Here is a 19179-nt window from a genome sequence, read left to right as displayed (position 1 = left end):
GTTGTTACTTTACCGATGGTAAGCTCTGTCAGGATACAAATTCCAATTGCCCCTACTATGTGTCTACCAGGTCGGATGGAGTAACACTACAAGAATTGCAATACGAATAATGGAGATAATGGCCGTCGAAAGGCCTGATTAGAAAAGCCTAGATTTGAATCTGATTTAATAATACGTGCAAGGCTCACTTACAAATCTACTCATGTTGTTACCTATTTAGAGCGGAACCAAAGAAAAAAAAAGAAAATAAAACGAGGAAACATTATTCTTACATCGTATTGTCGCGCATGTTCTTCGATTGGGAGGTACCCCATAACCAAGTTAAAGAGAATAAGGACCGCAGCCTAGTACATACTTTTCAGTATCTTCTCGCTATTTTCCGTCACTCTAACCTGGTGAACGAAGGAAGACTAACGATTTCCGAAAAATGTGGGCTGATACAGTGCTAATTGTATTTATCAGCGTGTGCACTGCACTCCTCGGAGAAGGTAAACATCGTGGACATCACATTCTGGCTATGATATTCTGTACTGTACGTTATGGTTTATACATGTTTCCAAACATCATTGCCCTATCTTATTGTTCAAGGTCTCACCTGGCTGATGGTCTACAGGACAGAAAAATACCAGAAACTGAAGGCAGAAGTAGAAAAACAGAGCAAAAAACGTAATGGCACCTCCAAATAAGACACAGCCTTAACGTTGTAGCAATTCACACTATCGAATGAACCTACTACATGCAAGGCTCCAAATACACCAAATGTTCAAGGGTCTTGAATTTTTTACACAGAAACTGAGTGTTCGAACAAATTTTAGATATACCCCAAATTTCTAAATCAGTAGAATTTTTTCGTTATTCACTCTCCAAGGATTAAAGATACCGGTAGTGTGCTTTTTACATAATGTACCTGTTGCGATTTCGGTTCGTAATACGATAATTCAAAAAAGTTCAACAATAGTACCTTTTTCACGTGACTAGCGTGTCTCGAATAATCATTCAGACTGCTCAAATTTCAATGAGCAAATCGTAACAAATCTACCATTAGACAGCATTTCAAATGCAGGTTGGATCTGTAATGCGAGTAGCTACATTGCAATCTTAAATTTGCTTCTAAGTTGATATGTCTTTTCCAACAGCTTCAATATAAGTGTATGCGCTAGTATGTACGGAGGTAGCTGCCTGTAAAAGTTTGATAACAGAGGTCTTGCTTGATTCTTTACAGTCGAGAAGAGGAAAGAGGCGCATGGAGACTCGCTAGATAAACAGCAAAAGAAAAAGATTGAACGTGAAGAAGAGAGACTGAAGAACAACAATCGCGATTTGTCTCTAGTTAAAATGAAGTCTATGTTTGCGATTGGGTTTGCTTTCACCGCACTTTTGAGCATGTTCAACAGTATCTTCGACGGTAGAGTTGTTGCAAGGCTCCCTTTCACGCCCATCAGTTGGATACAAGGGCTGTCGCACAGAAATCTACCAGGCGATGACTACATGGAATGCTCTTTCATATTCTTGTACATTTTGTGTACCATGAGCATAAGACAGGTATGCGATTCGCGCTATCAGATGGACTGAATAGGTTTCATTGAAATGTATGTTGAATGAAATGAATCGGATAAGCCATGCATTATATCTAAATTCATCATTACAGAACATACAAAAACTTCTCGGCTTCGCCCCGTCAAGGACAGCAAGCAAGCAGAGCGGTAGCATCTTTGGTCCACCGCCACAGCAATTCAAATGATCCAGCTCGGAGCTGGCAAGAGAGATGTGTAAATGAAATAAATTGTATGAAACTATGTTATATGCGACTAGTCATTTCGTCATACGAAAAAACCGATGGATTGATTCCATACATTTTAGTTTTTTTTTTTGTTTTTACTGAAAAAGACAATTCCTTCATTATTACGTCATAGCAGGCACACAGTATAATTAAATTCATATGGGAAAAGCAATTCGCACAGTCTTGGAGATACTTAATAATATCATAAAATCACCTTGTCACCCGTCACTCATTGTTTGTTTAAAAAACACAAAAATTTGTTGGGTTTCTCTTCTGCTTAGGATTCAGTCTTGATACCGAATTCGTCTGCAGTCTTCGTTCGCCCTGCTTCCCGATTATGATAACACTTTCTAATCTCGTGTCCGATTGCTGTACCCATCGGCGGAGGAACCGCGTTTCCTACCTGTCTGTGCTTGTCAAGTACGCTGCCAAAAAACCGATACGTGTCCGAGAATCCCTGTGATCTGGCACATTCTCTAACACTGACCACTCTCGTTTGTTCCGGATGTAAAACGCGACCCTGGGGTAGAGAGAAAACGTGGAAAAGTGATTATACTAGTCACAGGAAAAGTATGTATGCACCTGTACAGAAGTTAATCATGACAGAGACTAGGTTTACGCACTATGTAACATGGTATGAAAGAAACTTGTCACCTGTTTGCCCATTGGTTCAGGATTCGTAATTGTTGTACTGAAAAAGCCGTCCCATTCCAATCGTCCATAGAGGCCAGCCCAATGATTATGACGATTTCCTGTATGAGGCAAGCACCATGGAATAAGCGTATTGAATTGCCTGTCCATTGGGTCGCACATCTTCCCTGTACAACAACTACAAACTCCTCGGTAAGCCCCCGTTGAACTTTTGCCAGCCTTTTTGTCGTGATGCGTATATTGTCTGAAATTCAAAGAACAGTTAAAGATGGTGTCTTCGCGACCCTTGGACGAGCTGTTTGGAAACTCTGACACATTCTTCAGAGTATTTCATATCGGTTAAGATATTCGTTGCTTACAATTTCTTGGAGAAAGTCCCATCGCTCAACTTGAGGACAATATTTGGTAGATCTCTCCAATCTGAGCCACTCGCCGTTGGAATATGAGCCATTCGAGCCTCGACAAGTGGTGCCATTTCCTTACAAATGTGATCCTTCAAGACTGGCTGATACTGATATCCTCGCATCTGCGGAAGAAGCCTCGAATCAGTATGGATAAAACTTCATAATTTTTCTCTTCAATTCAGACTGAGATTTTGACGTTTTCCTACCTTCCTCTGGAAATGTGAAAGTGCCTCACCGCCATACGGCATGGTTTCTTTGTTCCAACCATTTTTTATGTCTGGCAGATCGGACATAGCATCTCGAACGCTGATTGTTCTATACGGCGCTGATTCTGTCCACTCGCAATTCGAGGAATACTGTAAATCACGTGTATAAGGTCCAAGTAGGGTTTTGCTAATGCGACGGATTCTTACAATGCTCGACATTTATGATTGGTGGTAATGTGACGACACAGGGATAACAAAATAAAATTCTCACCTTCTTATCATCCACAACCACGCTTAACTGACAGGCACGTTTGCTGAACACATGGGTCGGCTCTGGATATTTGGGAAGTATCTCTCCAGGTGCAGCGGCTAGAATGACCAGCCTAAATTACACGAAATTAGTTAACTGGTTTGAAATTGCACAGGTAAAGATCGTAATAATCGACTCAGAATAACAGTTTGTAATATGTTTCGGAATTGCGCAAACAGAGCTTCCATTTCGCATCCTTCAGATTTCATATTTTCACACTTTCAACTATCGCGTTTCAACCAGACGAAATAGGTAATTATTCAATCTAAAAGTGAAGCTGCAGCCTTGGAAACATGTGTAAACGCGATAAATACTAATCTATAAAAGACCGTTGACTTGTCATCGAATAAGACCACTGATTTATCTATGGAAAGATAATGGTAAAGGCCGATTATTTTTTGAGAAAGAATGAGGAACCAGGCCATGATGCTCAAACTTCAATCGGTAAAAGTAATATACCTTCGCCTTGTCTGTGGTACTCCGTAGTTTCCAGCTTGGAGGATCCCATAGGTGCACTGGTACCCCATTCGCACCAAACATCTGAGCGTCAACTTTAGCACCATACTCCGTTTAAACGTGACAAAGTTTCGCACGTTCTCCATTATGAAAAACTTGGGCCTATAATAGTCGCAGAACGACAGATAGGAGACAACGAGAGAATTCTTGAACAGCGAATACTGCCTTGAATTGAAGCGATTCATGCCGCTGAAACCTTGGCAAGGCGGACCTCCACACAGTAGCTCAACTGCTCCCCTCTGCGGTAGTGGCTGGCCGTGCTCGTCTTTTAGATTTCCCTGAAATAGGAAAACTTGACAATTGGCAGATTTAACCAATTTCACCAATGCCAACCCTTAAATACATACGTCCATAACCATTCTCAGCAGCCGATTGCAATCTTCAGAAAAGACGATTGCGTTGGGATTGTTTAGACGAAAAGCATGGGCAGCTGGCTCTTCTTTCTCCACTGCCCAGCGACTCTCTGCGATGCCAGCCCTGTGAAGGCCTTCAGATAATCCTGAGGGGATAAATGAATGATATCTGTAGAAAATCTTTGCAGTCTCGTGAAATCCAGGATATTCGAAATTTTTGAATACCATTCATACAATCAAGTACCTACCGCCGCATCCTGCAAAAACGTCGAAAGTTTGCAGGCGTTTATCGACCGGAGGATAGTCTGGAGCGATGTCAGTTGACGGTTTTTTCGAATCATCTTGAAGCTTTGTGCTTTTCCCTTTTCCTTTACCCTTTCCTTTGCCCTTGCCTTGTTTACCGATATTTGTCGCATGCAAGGGCGGTTCTTCAAATGATTTCTCATCCACACTGTAAGCTTGGGAGAAGTAGAAACGATTTGGTCCGGCCGCTGACCATTCTTCGATTGACTGATTTAAATTTTCAGTGTACGTCAAGTAACACTTTCCAACCACTTTCTCAAATCGGATGTTGCACACTGCAGAGTATGAATATGCAGAAGTGAAAAAGAAAACGAATTAGAGCCAAGATTGGGCTTGAGAACTTTTCGTGTTTTGTAGCAATCTATATAAATTGTTGAACTAACTATTTTAGTAAGTGGTAGGTAAGATAGTTATTGTGTCACGTATGAAAAGTTCACTTCTTTGCGATACATTGTTGAATGGTGTAATATTCTGCATTGTATACATGTACAATCCTAATGTATACCGTATAAAGTCATATTGCTGAATAAACATTATTGTCTTTGTTTACGTTCGGATGATGCTCAGATTTGCTAATTTCAGTCAAATGCGTAAGGTTTATCTCATTGGATTGTATCAGGTAAATAAAACTGACCTTCATTGCTCCAATACAGTACGTTGAGGTCCGCTTGTTCCATCAGAGTATGCTTTTTGTGGGTGTTTTCTGGCCTGTACAATTTTGTGACTGTGATCCAGATGTCACTAGACGATACAAGTTTGTCCGTCGTTGAAGCATAGATCGCACTTATATGGCCAATGTGGAATGGCTCTGGTGTATCATAATTGGACCCCTTTACGTGGTCAGAAGATTTACGGTAGAACTCCGGATACATGTCTTCGTCGACGTTTTCTTTTTTCGTCTTGGGCGTATCGATCTTAGTTATGCCGTACCTGAATTTAAATGTTCCGGGTATCAAGTAAACCGTCGTCCCCACTCTGAATTCATCACCTTTGTAATGCACAACTCCGTATATCACTTCTTTGCTAGTTTTCTGCTCACCACGTTCGTCCACCTGGCGTAGTTTGAAATTGACATGGGTTGAAAAAAAACAGGTAATTTAATGGCTTACCGGCAATATAACACGATCAGGTTTGCATTTAAAAGAAGTATTTGCCGTTTTACAGCTAAAAATTAACCTTCGGTATGTATTTTCGTTGATTTGCGCTGAATCGATCACAAGCCGCACAAAATCTGTGCATAATTTCCGGTCGGGAGCACTTTGATGGCACCGGAGGGTCTTCGAATCGGGCAGTTTCTGCCGTGTATTGTTTCTGGTAGAAAAACGTTCTTCCGTCAGTATCTTTGATATTGTCTTCTGGTTTTAATTCTTCGCTACCTAAACAAAGAGTAAATAGAGCTAGCATTAGTCAAAGCAAGGAAAACATAGAAGTTGATATAATTTGACGGATTAGCAAAAAGTTTGGATTTGCACAGATTCAACACGGAATGACTTACCTAACATCGACCAGTCACTGGGTATCTGTTTGCGAATGACGTTGGCCTTGCACTTGACAGAAGCAAACGGAGTTTCCTCGCATTCGTCGATTAGGAATAATTCAATGGGATCGGAAGTTTCCCCTAAGACGGTATCACTGCCTCTGCAGAACCAATTTGCATGAAACAATTTATCTCCATTCTTTGTTTCGAACATATATACCACTCGAGCAATGTAGAGGGGCACTGCTGGATCGCTGGGCTCAATGAGAACACAGTCGTTGGGATGTATTTCCTCATCACCTACCATTACGGATTCATAAAAGGTCTTTTTTCCGTCTTGGATGATCGGTTCCCCTATCCATTTTATTTCTTTTCTAACATTTCTCAATCCCTTCGTCACCTTCTGAGCCACAGTAGCCTTGCATACTGCCAATGCTTCATACTCTTCTTCATTTTCTGGATCCGAGTCATCTGCCTCCTATAAAAGTATGAATAATTCGGCGTTGTTTTCTTTGCTTGATAATTCACTCCTCGTTTCGTCCAAAAGAGAAAAACGAACTCGAATTCAAACAGATACTGCTCAAAGTTGATCACTCACCTGAAGAGCCATATTTGGACATCTGCGCTGGATACAGGCTTGCTTGCTTCTTCCGGAGCCCCCGAACTTAGTCATGTCTTTGCAATGGATGCACAGGCCGCAGTCAGGTTGTTGACACGCCTCGCACACAGCACACCTTCGCCTCTTGGGACCCTGAGCAACGGATAATGGAAATAGAAAATTCACAGTGGGGGATAAGTAGTATACTACTCCAGAACAATATAAACAATTTTATTTGTCAGCATGTGATAAGAATTTATAAAGAGGTGCATCCTGAATAAATATGCGACGTCTGATTGCGTATTCAGTATCTATTTTTGCACATACTTGATTATAGATTTAGAAAAAAAAATACACTTCTCAACTGACAATTTTGCTCAACTTACACCAAGACCTTTGTCCCTGTCATTTTCCTTGTCCAACTGATCGGTAAAAAATGTTTCAAATACATTTTTGACCAGGTGTGTCGTAGTAGCTTTTGTCCATGCAGGTTTCTTATCTTTTTGATATTTACGGTGTGCTTTTCGCATCGCCAATCTCTTCCCAACTGTCACGCCTGCCAAATTTACCAGCGCTCGCATGCACGGACTTGTAAGCAACAGAGATTCTCCTGGAGTTGCAGAAGCATCAAAGGACAGAACTTGATCACAAACGAATTGAGCGTGCCTCAGGAGAGAGTCTTCAGTGAATTTGAACAATCCTTTGGGTGGAACGGTTGTCTGTAACAATATTGGTCACGCGTAATTTTAGCAGATAAGGAAATGTGATCGATCTGATTCAACACTCACCTGTAATTTGTTGAGCAAGTCCTCGTAAGTCGGATTGATTTCGTCAAGTAAGAATTCGATCACCAACTTACTAATGTGAATCTTTTCTCTCACTGCCTCCATAAAAGGCGCATAGGCTTCCGACGGCTCCATTAAAATGTATTCCCCGAACGCTGTATTGAACCCTATAAGTGCTAATTCGCCACCATCAAACCCCGTCACCCACCACTCGTTTATCGGCCCCATGTCCATCGTCGGGACACCCCCTTCTGGATCAGGATTTTCCTCATAAATTGCTTTCATATAGCCAGAAAAGTAGAGCAGAACGTTTCTTTCTATCAGTCCGGTATCAAATGGGCAAAGATGACCATTTTTGTCATATACGCTGAAACATTGCCATCATCGTCATTGTCGTTATTAATAATCAAAGATCGTATTTACTGAAATGACAGAGTGACCAGTGAAAATAACGGATCTGTCCAAATAATGAAAACCGTCAGGGTCCCCGGAGTCAAACTGCTTTTTGAGATTAGATTAGTCTTCGCGATTTCTTTACTTCCAAACATTTGGACATCATACCTGAAATGAGTGAGCTTATTCTGTGGCCTTTCATCGCTCTCGTTAATCATAGACTCCTCGCCAGTGAACAACGAGAGTCTGGGGTCTGTCAGAGCAATGAATTCCTCGACAGCACCGTTCGGATGACCCTGATACAGTTTAAGGTCGTCGTCAGAGAGCAGCTGACGACAAATTTGGCACTTTTCTGGAAGAGCTCTGGGTTTTTCGATCGGAGTTGGCACTTCGGGTAGCTTTCCACTCTCACCCTCATCCGAGAGGTCGGTCAGCTTGATCTTCTTTTCGACGACGAGGTTGTCGTCCGCCTTGACGGGATCCTCGGCGGACTCGTCCTCAATTTCGACCTTGACTACCCGGGCCGGGGAGGACTTCGGAGCCTCCGGTGATTCTTCCTTAATTCTAAGAAACATACCGTCGAGGGTGTGCTGATCCACGGAGAGTGTGTCGGCGTGTCTTTTCATCCCTTTTCGCCCGGAACGAGCCGGCCTCTTCCGAACGCCAGCCTTCGTGTTTCTTCCCGCCTGTTGCGACGAAGGCCCGGCTACATTTTGCTCTGGCAGGCTTCCGGCGTACCGCCTGGTTCTCGGCGGTGGAGATAAGACTCCATCCCCGCCAGGGCTGCTGACGATCATTTTATTTTTCACAGATAACCTATCATTATCCACGTTTTCTACCTCTGGGAGATTCTCTTTTTCGGAAATGTCACTCGGTGATAAAACGGCCGACGGCATGTTGCCGGTACGCGGGATTTGCGCGGGATCTTTTCGACAATCTTCACATCACCTTCCCCCCACTCGCCGATGGACGAAACGAAACTGTTATATTGAAAATTGTAAAATCCTAACCGTTGCGAGAACCGTATTGCGAGGCCAATGCGCAAATTGAATTGATGTGAACCGTTGAGTACTTAGCGATGTTGGCGGTTGGCGCGAAATATAATAGTATTAGTTACACACATTCGTATATATTATATACAATACATGCCTATGTAGTAGTCAACAAACCCCCACCCCACCCCGCCTGCAGGTGACGGACTCATGAGATGCGGGCCGTAGAATTTGAGGTTAGTTATGTTCGGTATGACACGTAAAACGAGGAGTGACGCCGGCTAGATTCCAATTTTCAACGGCTTAGAAAAATGACTGCAGAAAACGTAGAGGTGTACACGTCTTACTTGAAGAGATGCAAAGGTACGTTGGATCAATCTCCGTGCCTATGTATTATGCTTTTACCTTCACCGTCCCAATACTCTGCAGATGCTGGAAAACTGCTCGCCGGATTTTCTGAAATGTTAACGATGTTAAAGGCTGAAGTCTCGACCAGCGGTCTTCCCGACGACCAGATGCGGCTCTTGGTTTATATCATCACTAAAATCACTATGGGTATGGCTTCTACACCGTCGCTTCACCTGTATTTTTAAGCTGCTCTGCTCACTTTGTTGTTTAAACGTAGGGTGAAGAAACACGAACAACAAGCAGAGCACCGTTATCCCAGGTTCTGATGTAACATCGCACACAACTAGGCCAGGGTAGAGTGCATTTCTAATCAGCATCGTCTTTTTCTTTCCAGGTAGTACGCATCGTGCTGCTTTGATCAAATGTTTGATCCCTGCTCATAGAATGACCGAGAAGATTGTCCAAGACATTGGGTTATGGTTTCTATCGTCAAAGAACATCCCAGTTCTACCGGGTATAGCTGTACTTCAGTGGTTTACCGGTATGTTACAGTTAATCAAGCAGTCTGTAAAATTCAATAACTTTTGAATTTAAGCTAATTTATTGCGTTTCTTATTTACGAATTTTTAATAAGTTTGGCACTAGTAATCAACCCTTATCTACAGGTCTACTGAACTATGGGCTTGTCGAAGCAGCAACTATCAACGCTTTCTATGATGTCTTTTTTTACATTCTTGTGAAGAATCCAAAATTTGTGAGAATTTTTTGCATAGTTGCTCTCTTCTGTGATTAATTATTTAAATTATTTTCTTCTCTTGTGTAATGCAAGCAACTGAAATCGATTTCAATGCATCGAAAATTAGTTCTTAACTGCCAACTAAAAATAATTAACTCTTTCTCTATATTTCGCGGTAGGAAACCTTCGTAGCTCAACTGATCTATGTTTTGACTAAGCCTGAAGACGTCACCCGTAGGCAGGTGTCTAGAATTCTTAAATTACAATCGCAGTACGCCAAACCAAGGAAACATCTTACTGCTTTGTTGTCGTAAGTATGTTCATCTGAAAATGATGAATTTTATTATAATATTCTTATATGATTATTCACCATTTATTATTTACCATATTAAAGTCTGGAAATAGTCTGAACTTATTCTAGTATGAAATATGAAAAAAATTAAGAAATGCCGTAGCTTCCTTAGTTAAATGAACAAAAATATCAACGATTGAAAAATCTCACATATTTCTTAGAAGCTTGTAAGCAGTTTAAGTAGTAGTATCAAGAAGTATCAAGTTGTAAGTAGTGCGTTTATTTTTTTTTTCTTAATACTGTCTGTTCCAATGCCATACAGATTGTTCAAGTCTTACAAACCGGAACATGTACCCGAGAAGATTCCAGCGACAAACGTTGAAAGTGCTTGGAAGCGACTTCCAGAATCTCTGAGACTTGACCTTCAAGATGCTGCCAAGAGATGCGACGCAAGTCACTCGGCTGCTTGGCAACCTGACTTAGTGTGGAATTCCGTAACAGGTGGTGCGGTAAGTAAAAACGTTATTGAAATCACGCAAAATTATTATGAAAGGATATGTTAATTAATCTCATCGTAGCATGTCTTTGTACTTTCACACAGGAATCGAGGAAACGGCGAAAGACGCCTATTCCAACTGTTGGCTACATCAATATTGGCTCGAGTATTTCCAAGGAACCGGATGCTAAGTCAATTTTCGAAATTAGAACGTAAGTGTAAACCGACGGTCAGGATGGAATCATAAATGGAACTGACCAAGTTGTATTTTCAGTTTGGATGAACTTGGAAAGCATCAGCTAAGCTTGGAACTACCGTGCAACGCGCTGTCGCTGTTAGCCAACAACGCAGGCTTACATATTTTGACGTTTGCGTCATCTGACTATCAGACCAGATTCTGTTACAACCTTTACAACACCCTACAAAACGGTGATAAGATGTTACTTTCTTCTGTTACGAACTCAGTAGAAACAGATTTTTCTTCAGTTACATAGATTTTGAACTGGTAGAACTGAGCACGCTTAAACTAGACTGTAGGTAATCTCTGTTCTCAGCTTTTATATACGAAGTTGGGAAGTTTTCTTACCAAGACCGTGAACGACTACTTTTTATGACTGCTCAACTGTCAAGATACATGCAGCAGGAAATCATTCTCGTTTCACGATTCCTAAAAAATTACCTGCCTTTCTGGAATACAAGGGACCACCGAGAGAGCATTTTTGCACTAATCCAGTGGATGACAATATCTTCGTTTACCGGTAAGTCATATTATCCTGTGTAAATCTGCCTTTACATTTCAATTTTAACCTCGACGCATCAAATTTGATATTACATGAAATTTAAACCATTTATTCATCTAGACGTACACAAGAACATCCTTTTGCCCCTTCAAACAATGTGGGAGTGTTCGTCGATCTACGTTAAGTGCGAGATCCTCAAGACTCTGAGGTCAATGGTGACGAATCTTGTGAGTATGCCAAAAATTCTTTCCAGATTAAAAATAAAGTAACATAATTCACCTAGTTGATTTCAAACATTTACACCTTTACAGTTCATGAGATATGAATTTAAAGATAGAAATATTGGACAAGCTCTCCTTTTCCTGAAGACAGATGCTCAAAGCCCAGAGATTGCGGACGTTATAGATCCATTGATGAAATTCACGAGTGATTTAATTGTTTCGGGCCTGTACAGCGAATCCAACAATGGCATCCTGCTCTCAGAGGCGCTAATTTTTTACCAGCACGTGTCTGAGCTTGAGAAAAGCAGTGACCTACCATGCTGGACTATCTCACCATCAGCAGTTATTTACAGCGGACTTGTCAGTCGGAGCATGGCTGTTTTGTCTGGGGTCTGCGCTTTGTTGTTGAGGTAAGACAAATGGATGAATCACAATTCGTAAGCTTGCTTTATACTATCAATGTATTTCGCTGGTTCGTTATTTGGAATTGACCAACGGTTAAACAAAACGAAAAATATACTCGTTCCAGGTACCGTGGTATCAACGCAAAACTCCGCGAGCTCAACCGTCGCGATATTTTCGAAACAAAGATCAAAATAATCGATACATACGCCACTGACATAGCAAAGAGTCTGTTGTACAATGAGGTTTGTACTCGTACCTTATTTTCACTGGCATTAGCAAAAATAAGTTCTATGCAGTATACTGAGTTGTCGAAGAATATACCTTAAGATCTGTTTGAACATTGCTTACGAAAAATGAAACTACTAAATATTTGGCAGGCATTTTGTGCATCGGAGGACCGATCTTTTATGAGAGAAATCCCTGAATCTTTACTGCTCGACTTCAGAACTTCATGTGCTTTTGACACAGCACTTAACATTGGCAATCATTTCGCCGTTTTGCCCTATAAATTTGCACTAATCGATATGGGACTGGAAATTGTAACAACGGAGGTAAGAGTACTGTTAACTGTCTTAATGACCATACGCAAGGATTAATTTTTTTCGTTGATGTGATGTGAGAATATTTTTACATATAACAAAAATTTGTTGGGAAAGATATCACGCTACTAAAGTTCACCAACCACATTTCCCTTCCCATACTCTACTCATTTACCTAGATCTCTTTCCTCATATATATTAAACTTATCTTTTTACAGGATTGTATCAGCGTTGCTGAAACATACTATCCAGAGGTGGCTAAATTTCTTCAGATTATCAGTGAATAGCTCGCGGCAATAAGTTTATTTAATCTAAAAAACTTACTTGTAAGTTAGTATAAACCGGACGTGATATAATATCCTCAAACTTTGAATCAGAGTTAAGGGCGTTTATACACACAGTTGGATTCCAGAAATAGATTTTATTTATTTTAATTATAATTTGCGTGTAATTATCTCGTCCTATCACACAACAGAGATCAGTAAATACGATTGACCAGCATCGTAGGTTTTATTGGAATACTCAACTCTTCATTTTGTTAAATGCCCGCAGGCGAAATAAAACTTAATCAACAAAATAACCAAAGACAAATATATACATATACTTATCGTTATATGTATGTACATATGTATATCACATTCCGTACACTCGTCGTAAGTTACAATTACCTTTTGTTTCTCAATACTCCCCGTAAAGACTACAAAACTGATTGTGAGCCAAAGATGGACCAGACAACTTCTCCGACACATCGGCTGTTTTTCGCACACAACCACCGATAGGTATAAGTATTTATACCGACGACTCAATGTTCATAGAATACTTAATGCTATGAAACACTTGAACGGAATAATCGAGGCACCTCGACGATTTGAGCATGGAACTTTGCCATTTACCTAAATATTAGCTGCTTTGCAAATTACTTTGCAATGATATCTCCTGAACTTATCGTTACACTTATAAAATGAGCAGAATTGAACGGAAAATGAAAGAAACTAGAAAAAACAAATATTGCACCAGAAACATAATTGATTAGATCGTTTGATCTGTTATTGGAAAGTTTGTCTCGTTGTCAGAAAAAGCATGAAGTGGATGTTCCTCAGTCTGCAACTTTGTGACATTTTTCTCTGAGAAGATTGCCGGACGGGCAAAGAAATATTATTAATCATTAGGCTGTGAATATATCTGGCACCATACCGGACAGTGGGTTGAAACTGCGCCACCCCATTTCCAACCTCGAGGTATACCCAGGTGCGTTAGACCCTGCTTGACAATACCCGAATGCCCGGTTCGCAGCACTGCTCTAGATTTACGACTCCATGCGATATTGTCGTTGAAAAATAATCCTTCAGGATGAACAGCCGTATTTTCGTTGTGGGGCAATTCGAGATCAAGATTTTCCACGCCGTTGATTTTGGAAAAATCTCCAAGCACAAGAGTATTTTCGAATCTGCAGTAATCATCTATCACCCTTCGATCTCGGACGCCGTGCAGTGCCGCGTTTACAACCGTTATAGTAACCTTGTTGATCTAGAAATGAAATGAAAAGTAAAGTCAACTGGAATGTAGCAAATCGAAAATGCTCGTAAGTTGTTTGCCTTTCTTTTCGGACATAGTCACATTCGAGAACCCACGTGAAATGTCGCGCAGGCAGCAGTGGGTACTGAATCCGTTGCTGCCGACGGCTGATGCTGAAGGGATATACGAATTTTCCCGTCCGTGTCCCATAGAATAGCAAGTCCTTGTCCTAAGTGTAGGGATCGCCAAACCCTGCGGTTTCCTTGCCAATCGCGAACCCGTTTAAGAATAGGGCTATTTAATTCTAGCGTTATTTTAGCCAGAGCTTCACTGCTCTCAATCTCTTGTAATGCTAGCAAAGATAATCTGTCAACAGAAATGCAGATTTGAAAGTGAAGTTTACTTTGATCAACAAATCGGTAGAGTTGACATGGCACAAGCAATGAAGGGAACCATGACTAATCAACTCTAGTCAGAAAATTTGTATTTTTCTTAGAAACCGTCATATTTATCACAATGTCATATCACAACTATTGAACCTGTATACTTTGTTACCTATTTGGCAGGGCCATGACTCGTGCTTACCTGTTCTCCAGTATAGTCCGACATATAACTTCTCGTACGCCTGGGTTGCAGGCCTTGTCAACGCTGAAATTCTCTAGGTTCCATGTGGCAATTCTGAAGGAGGTCCTTCCGTCGAGTCTGCTAGAAAAGTTGCTGGGTGTCAGAGGCCGAGGACTGGCAACACTGAGTAGCTCCCAAATTTCATCTTCAGTTATTCCGGAGCTTGTTTCAATGTTATTGCTGAAACAATTCGTGTTGCCCTGAATCTTTCGATTAATCTGTATTCGGCAGAAAGTTTGCCTCTCTGATTACCATATTGAGTGTATAAGATCACACAAGAATCATACCCTGAAAGTGTATATTAATAAATGTTCTCATTAGACTCACGTGACATGAGCACTTGGATTTATTCCATTGATTCGAGGCACCTTGTTCGAATTTCTGACTACACCGTTAGAAACAGGGGTACTTGTCATCTGTGGATTTGTTCCCAAAGAAGAGGATGTACCGTTGCTAGGGGTTGGGGTAACAGATCCATCCGAGTCAACGACGATCTTCAGAAAAGGCTTGATTATCGCCAAACGATGTTTTCCAATCCCTCGGACCTTTGCTAGTTCATCTAGCGATTGATAAAATCCTCGCCTGTGTCTCCTTTCAACAACGTTAGCTGCCAATTCCTGTGCAGATGTAAAGTTGATTTGTTAACAGATGGTGCAACTTTTGTATTTTAGCATACATTTTTATTGGTATTTTTGAAACTGTCTCGCTTACAGTGATTCAGGTCCAATTTTAGAGACAATAAGCATACCTGATTCAAGCCTGGGATTCCTTGCAATGCAAAAACACTTGCACTATTAACATCCAGCAAACTCCCAGTATTCCCCGAAGAGTTCAAGCTTATCGAAGCTTGAGATGAACTTGTGCTGGCATCAGTAGATGCCACGCAGATTTCAGGCCGAACCAATTCCAGTTTATAAGCTCCCACTCCCGAAACTAAAACCAAGTCCTCGACCCTGTGAAATCTCCCTATCGCCTGTCTATGACAAACTATATTCCTGGCCACTGCCCTGTTTATTCCTGGCAATGTCATCAATTCTTCTTCCGTAGCTGTGTTCAAATTCATCCGGTCAACCTAGGCAGATAATTATTACTGAATAAACTGTAAGCTGTTAATAACGCTGGCAGAGTGTCATCGGTAAACTATGAAAGCCAGCACTAAACTATCAAATTTTTTTCTCTGAATATTGCGTGTTATCTTGGCAATCGGCAAGTGTAACTTAAATTCAATCGATCACTAGCTTCAGTCTAGACTGATCTGATAAGATAATAGGCGTGACAACAGCGAAGTCTCTATCTCTCTTGGTAACGATTCGCATGATTATGGACAGTGATATTAATACCTTAAGACCCTCATCATCATACGCAAATGTGTGCGACAGGATTTTGCTAGGTTGAGAATGTTTTTTTCCCAGCACACCAAGGGTTGCTCGTCGGAAAGTTCGACCACGTCCCCAATGCCCATGGTGCGTACTTCCGTTTTGGCCCATTTCATTGAATATGTCAGTATAGTGAACGTATATAAATATATTGACGTATAGCCGTGCATATAGATTTATAGATATGCATACATGCCTGTATCTATCTACCAATGTATGTATGCTTACATGTGCATGTACAAAGGTATATTAGTATCGCATTATCTATTGCTTAACGGAGGGAGATAACACGCCGATAGGCATCTGATAATCCTGTAATAAAAGAAATAAGTGTATTTCTGCTGTATCGTAATTAACCATCTACAGGTGGGTGAATCTATGGATGTATGTAACGTCTGTATGTAATGTGTGCAGATTGCCAAATCACATCTTATTTACTGCTGGGTCATCCGATAATTTTTGTCCGAATATACCATTAAATCGAGCCTTGAATAGTGGGTGGGGAAGATATGAGAACGGAAAATAATATCAAATGAGGCCCGTAAGGCGGTGGAGGTCAGTTTTTGTAGATTAATAAAATTGATTTGTTACGGACTCTTCACTTACTCGTTCACTGCTCGATTTCATTATATTGAGTAGGTACATGCATGCATAGCTATTATTAAGAATGACGAGTCTAACTTACATGACTTTCCGTCTATATCCTCCCTCAAGTCAACTGCGGTTTCTCAATCGATGTTGTTGCTCGGGATTAAATTCGCCAATACAATACATTTATGCTTGTTTTAAGCCAGGGAAATATGTAACACTGCGTGTCGGGCGTATTGGTCGTACTGTATATATACATATACTCATAGATGCCAACATATTGACTAATTCTTGGAGTAGATTTGATTATTTACGTATGCATGGATACGTACCACATACATACGGACGAACGAGATTAAACGCTTAATCACCTAGCTCCCCCACCGAAATGACAAATCTGGGCACGTGCGACGCCCTGCACCTCGCCGTCCCGCCGCAGAGCGATCTGTGGCAATCTGTGCAATTTAACGAATTACGGAAAATCTACACCAGGTGTATTATAATCTGCCAGGTGTGCGCCATCCTGCGTTGAGGTAATGTATTAAGCCTGGGATGGCGGCCCCTTCAAACCACTGTGATAAAAAAATCCAACGCCAACCAGGTTGCAACTGTACGCAACTGTTAAAATGGCTCCACCGATAAAGAAGGAGATATCGAATCTCCTAAGGCTGGATTTCCATGGGCATCGAATTGACGCGGCTATTGGCGGCAAAAAGACCGCCCGGCAAAAATGAACGTTTTTATGCCGTCGACGGCATGGCGCTGCCGCATCCATTTGACGCCCGTGAAAATCGAGTCTTAACACGGCTTCTTGGCCTTAGGCCTATTTACCCGTAGTGTATTGATGAAGAAAATTTACCCGGGTGTAACCATCTTTCAATTCTTCCGTCAACGACAAAACGTTTCGGACCGTATCCCAAAAAACCTGGTGAACGCGACTGGGGGTGAAATAAAATTGCGCCACGAACATGATCAAGAACGGCTATAGTTTTATATGAAGAAACAAAGATAGCTTACAGATGTTGACTTGCTTATTACTATACATGTTTTGCACAGTTATTCATCTACATTAGTATTGCTGGGATACTACAATGTGGGCGCGAGTCCGCAGTAACCGGTAAAATAATTATATGTGTCCCTCCTGAATCCTGCCAGCAAGATCATTTTGGCGTTTTGCTTCCGTCATCAGTCGTCCCGTTCAGCGCCGCGATTTCAGCTTCTGCGAGCTTGACTATGCGGGTTAATCGCGCACGGTTCTCTAAGCAAAGTAATCATGATGTTACTATACGATAGTTACAAGTAGAAATCGCATGAAACTTGCTATCGTATGCGCATAAATGAATTCGCGTAGTATAACAGTTCAACATCGTTTATTACCATTATAATTGAGTTCTACACTTCAATTGACTTTGAAACTTTGTACACTTGATTAATTTGTCTATTCGTTCAAGTTCGATGGATTTCGTTAGGACTGTGCCAGGCCGGTTATTCGGTATCGTTATCCGACGCCGTGGGCTCATCAAGGAAAAGTAATTCCAAAGCAGCCAATTCGGCTAGACGAATTATGTACATAAATAATATTTTACACTCGCGCTCAACGATTGGGCATAGATGTTGCACGATTACACTTACCTTTCGCTAAAATTACTTTTTCCTGAGCCAGCCGCTTCTGACGCTGTTCATTCGCTATCTTGGCTTGTTTCTGGAGGGGTTCCTCAATCAATTTAAGTTTCTTGAGTTTCTCTGCACCGTGAAATATTCCCGCGATCAGACATACCCATCTAAAAAACTGGTAAATATCTCTTGCATCTGATCGTTGGGACGATAGCTATGTTATAATTATACTATTGTGAATTCTATATATTGCCAATGAGTGAGGTGATAAACGTAGTATACAGCTATAAAAGGAGTATATTAAAGCGTACATATCACCGGCAATAAAGTTACACGTTACGAGTCATGAATGTTTGAATAACTTATTTTATATGTTACACCTTGATTCCCGGATGAACTTCACATGGAGGAGCGAGACCTGACGATTCCCTCTTTACTCCATAATGAAACGTTTGCCTATTCATCTTGATTAGTCAAATGGTAGTAAATTATTGAACATGTTCCGGGACAATTTGTTTCACCGATGACGTGAACTGCGTCGACAGTAGCAAAATCGGTTCGAGATAGAACAATTGTTCAAACCATTTTCGTAGTGCAAGCATCTAATTTCAGGCATCCACACATTGATCGTTAGGTGGTGTGACACAAAAATTGAATAAAATTAAATTGCCTATCTTAACGGCGCCATTTATTTTTTTGAGCCAGTTAAAAGTTTCATTATACTCAATATTAGTATTTTCCGAGATAAATCATGTGCAGATTAAAATGAGACACCTGGTATAACAGCTCGTTATAATCTTGTTTTCATGGTTTTTGACTGTCAAATTTGCTTTGGTCATACCACCACGGTTATACTTGTTTCATGCTTACACCATGGTCTTACATACAGATGAAATAAAGTTATACCTGGGACACTG

At 41.0% G+C, this 19179-nt stretch overlaps 4 protein-coding genes and 1 pseudogene across 11 annotated transcripts; 2 read left to right on the top strand and 3 right to left on the bottom strand.

The window, feature by feature from the left end:
- Positions 1-148: 148 nt before the first annotated feature.
- On the top strand, positions 149-1793 carry LOC124411275 (calcium load-activated calcium channel). Its single transcript, XM_046890331.1, has 4 exons — positions 149-488; positions 589-666; positions 1223-1542; positions 1649-1793. The coding sequence occupies exons 1-4, from the start codon at positions 428-430 to the stop codon at positions 1739-1741; spliced, it is 552 nt and encodes a 183-aa protein (XP_046746287.1). The 5' UTR covers positions 149-427; the 3' UTR covers positions 1742-1793.
- LOC124411269 (DNA (cytosine-5)-methyltransferase PliMCI-like) lies at positions 1789-8879 on the bottom strand. 4 transcript variants are annotated; one of them, XM_046890316.1, is made up of 15 exons: positions 7945-8873; positions 7387-7750; positions 6985-7317; positions 6599-6751; positions 6019-6478; positions 5700-5899; positions 5158-5575; positions 4469-4798; positions 4215-4366; positions 3811-4145; positions 3313-3424; positions 3042-3191; positions 2791-2957; positions 2435-2675; positions 1789-2300 (listed from the first exon to the last, which is right to left on the bottom strand). In XM_046890316.1, exons 1-15 carry the CDS (start codon positions 8670-8672, stop codon positions 2058-2060), a joined length of 4386 nt encoding a protein of 1461 aa, XP_046746272.1. In that variant the 5' UTR covers positions 8673-8873; the 3' UTR covers positions 1789-2057. The 4 variants fall into 4 exon arrangements, 3 of the variants coding, with proteins under 3 accessions (XP_046746272.1, XP_046746271.1, XP_046746273.1); XM_046890315.1 differs by having other exon boundaries at positions 5700-5895; positions 6015-6478; positions 7945-8872; XR_006929660.1 differs by lacking the exon at positions 1789-2300 and having other exon boundaries at positions 2535-2675; positions 2791-2970; positions 5700-5895; positions 6015-6478; positions 7945-8878.
- Positions 8880-8980: 101 nt separating this feature from the next.
- On the top strand, positions 8981-13533 carry LOC124411271 (centromere protein I-like). Its single transcript, XM_046890321.1, has 14 exons — positions 8981-9131; positions 9198-9323; positions 9511-9657; positions 9782-9870; positions 10032-10162; positions 10467-10653; positions 10746-10852; positions 10915-11069; positions 11195-11398; positions 11501-11607; positions 11692-12011; positions 12131-12248; positions 12384-12557; positions 12764-13533. Exons 1-14 carry the CDS (start codon positions 9080-9082, stop codon positions 12830-12832), a joined length of 1986 nt encoding a protein of 661 aa, XP_046746277.1. The 5' UTR covers positions 8981-9079; the 3' UTR covers positions 12833-13533.
- On the bottom strand, positions 12947-17090 carry LOC124411273 (endonuclease/exonuclease/phosphatase family domain-containing protein 1-like). Of its 5 annotated transcripts, XM_046890324.1 has the most exons (8): positions 16746-17087; positions 16275-16372; positions 16025-16183; positions 15433-15756; positions 15012-15301; positions 14646-14864; positions 14177-14426; positions 12947-14072 (listed from the first exon to the last, which is right to left on the bottom strand). In XM_046890324.1, exons 3-8 carry the CDS (start codon positions 16169-16171, stop codon positions 13704-13706), a joined length of 1599 nt encoding a protein of 532 aa, XP_046746280.1. In that variant the 5' UTR covers positions 16172-16183; positions 16275-16372; positions 16746-17087; the 3' UTR covers positions 12947-13703. The 5 variants fall into 5 exon arrangements, with proteins under 5 accessions (XP_046746280.1, XP_046746279.1, XP_046746282.1 ...); XM_046890323.1 differs by having other exon boundaries at positions 16025-16372; positions 16746-17090; XM_046890326.1 differs by lacking the exon at positions 16275-16372 and having other exon boundaries at positions 16025-16179; positions 17020-17090.
- Positions 17091-17722: 632 nt separating this feature from the next.
- LOC124411276 lies at positions 17723-18907 on the bottom strand (annotated as a pseudogene).
- Positions 18908-19179: the final 272 nt, after the last annotated feature.

This window comes from Diprion similis, chromosome 10 (genome assembly GCF_021155765.1).
Source record: "Diprion similis isolate iyDipSimi1 chromosome 10, iyDipSimi1.1, whole genome shotgun sequence".
In the NCBI taxonomy this organism is placed as follows: domain Eukaryota; kingdom Metazoa; phylum Arthropoda; class Insecta; order Hymenoptera; family Diprionidae; genus Diprion; species Diprion similis.
Note: the sequence above shows the minus strand (reverse complement) of the source record. Positions and strands in the feature narration are given on the sequence as shown.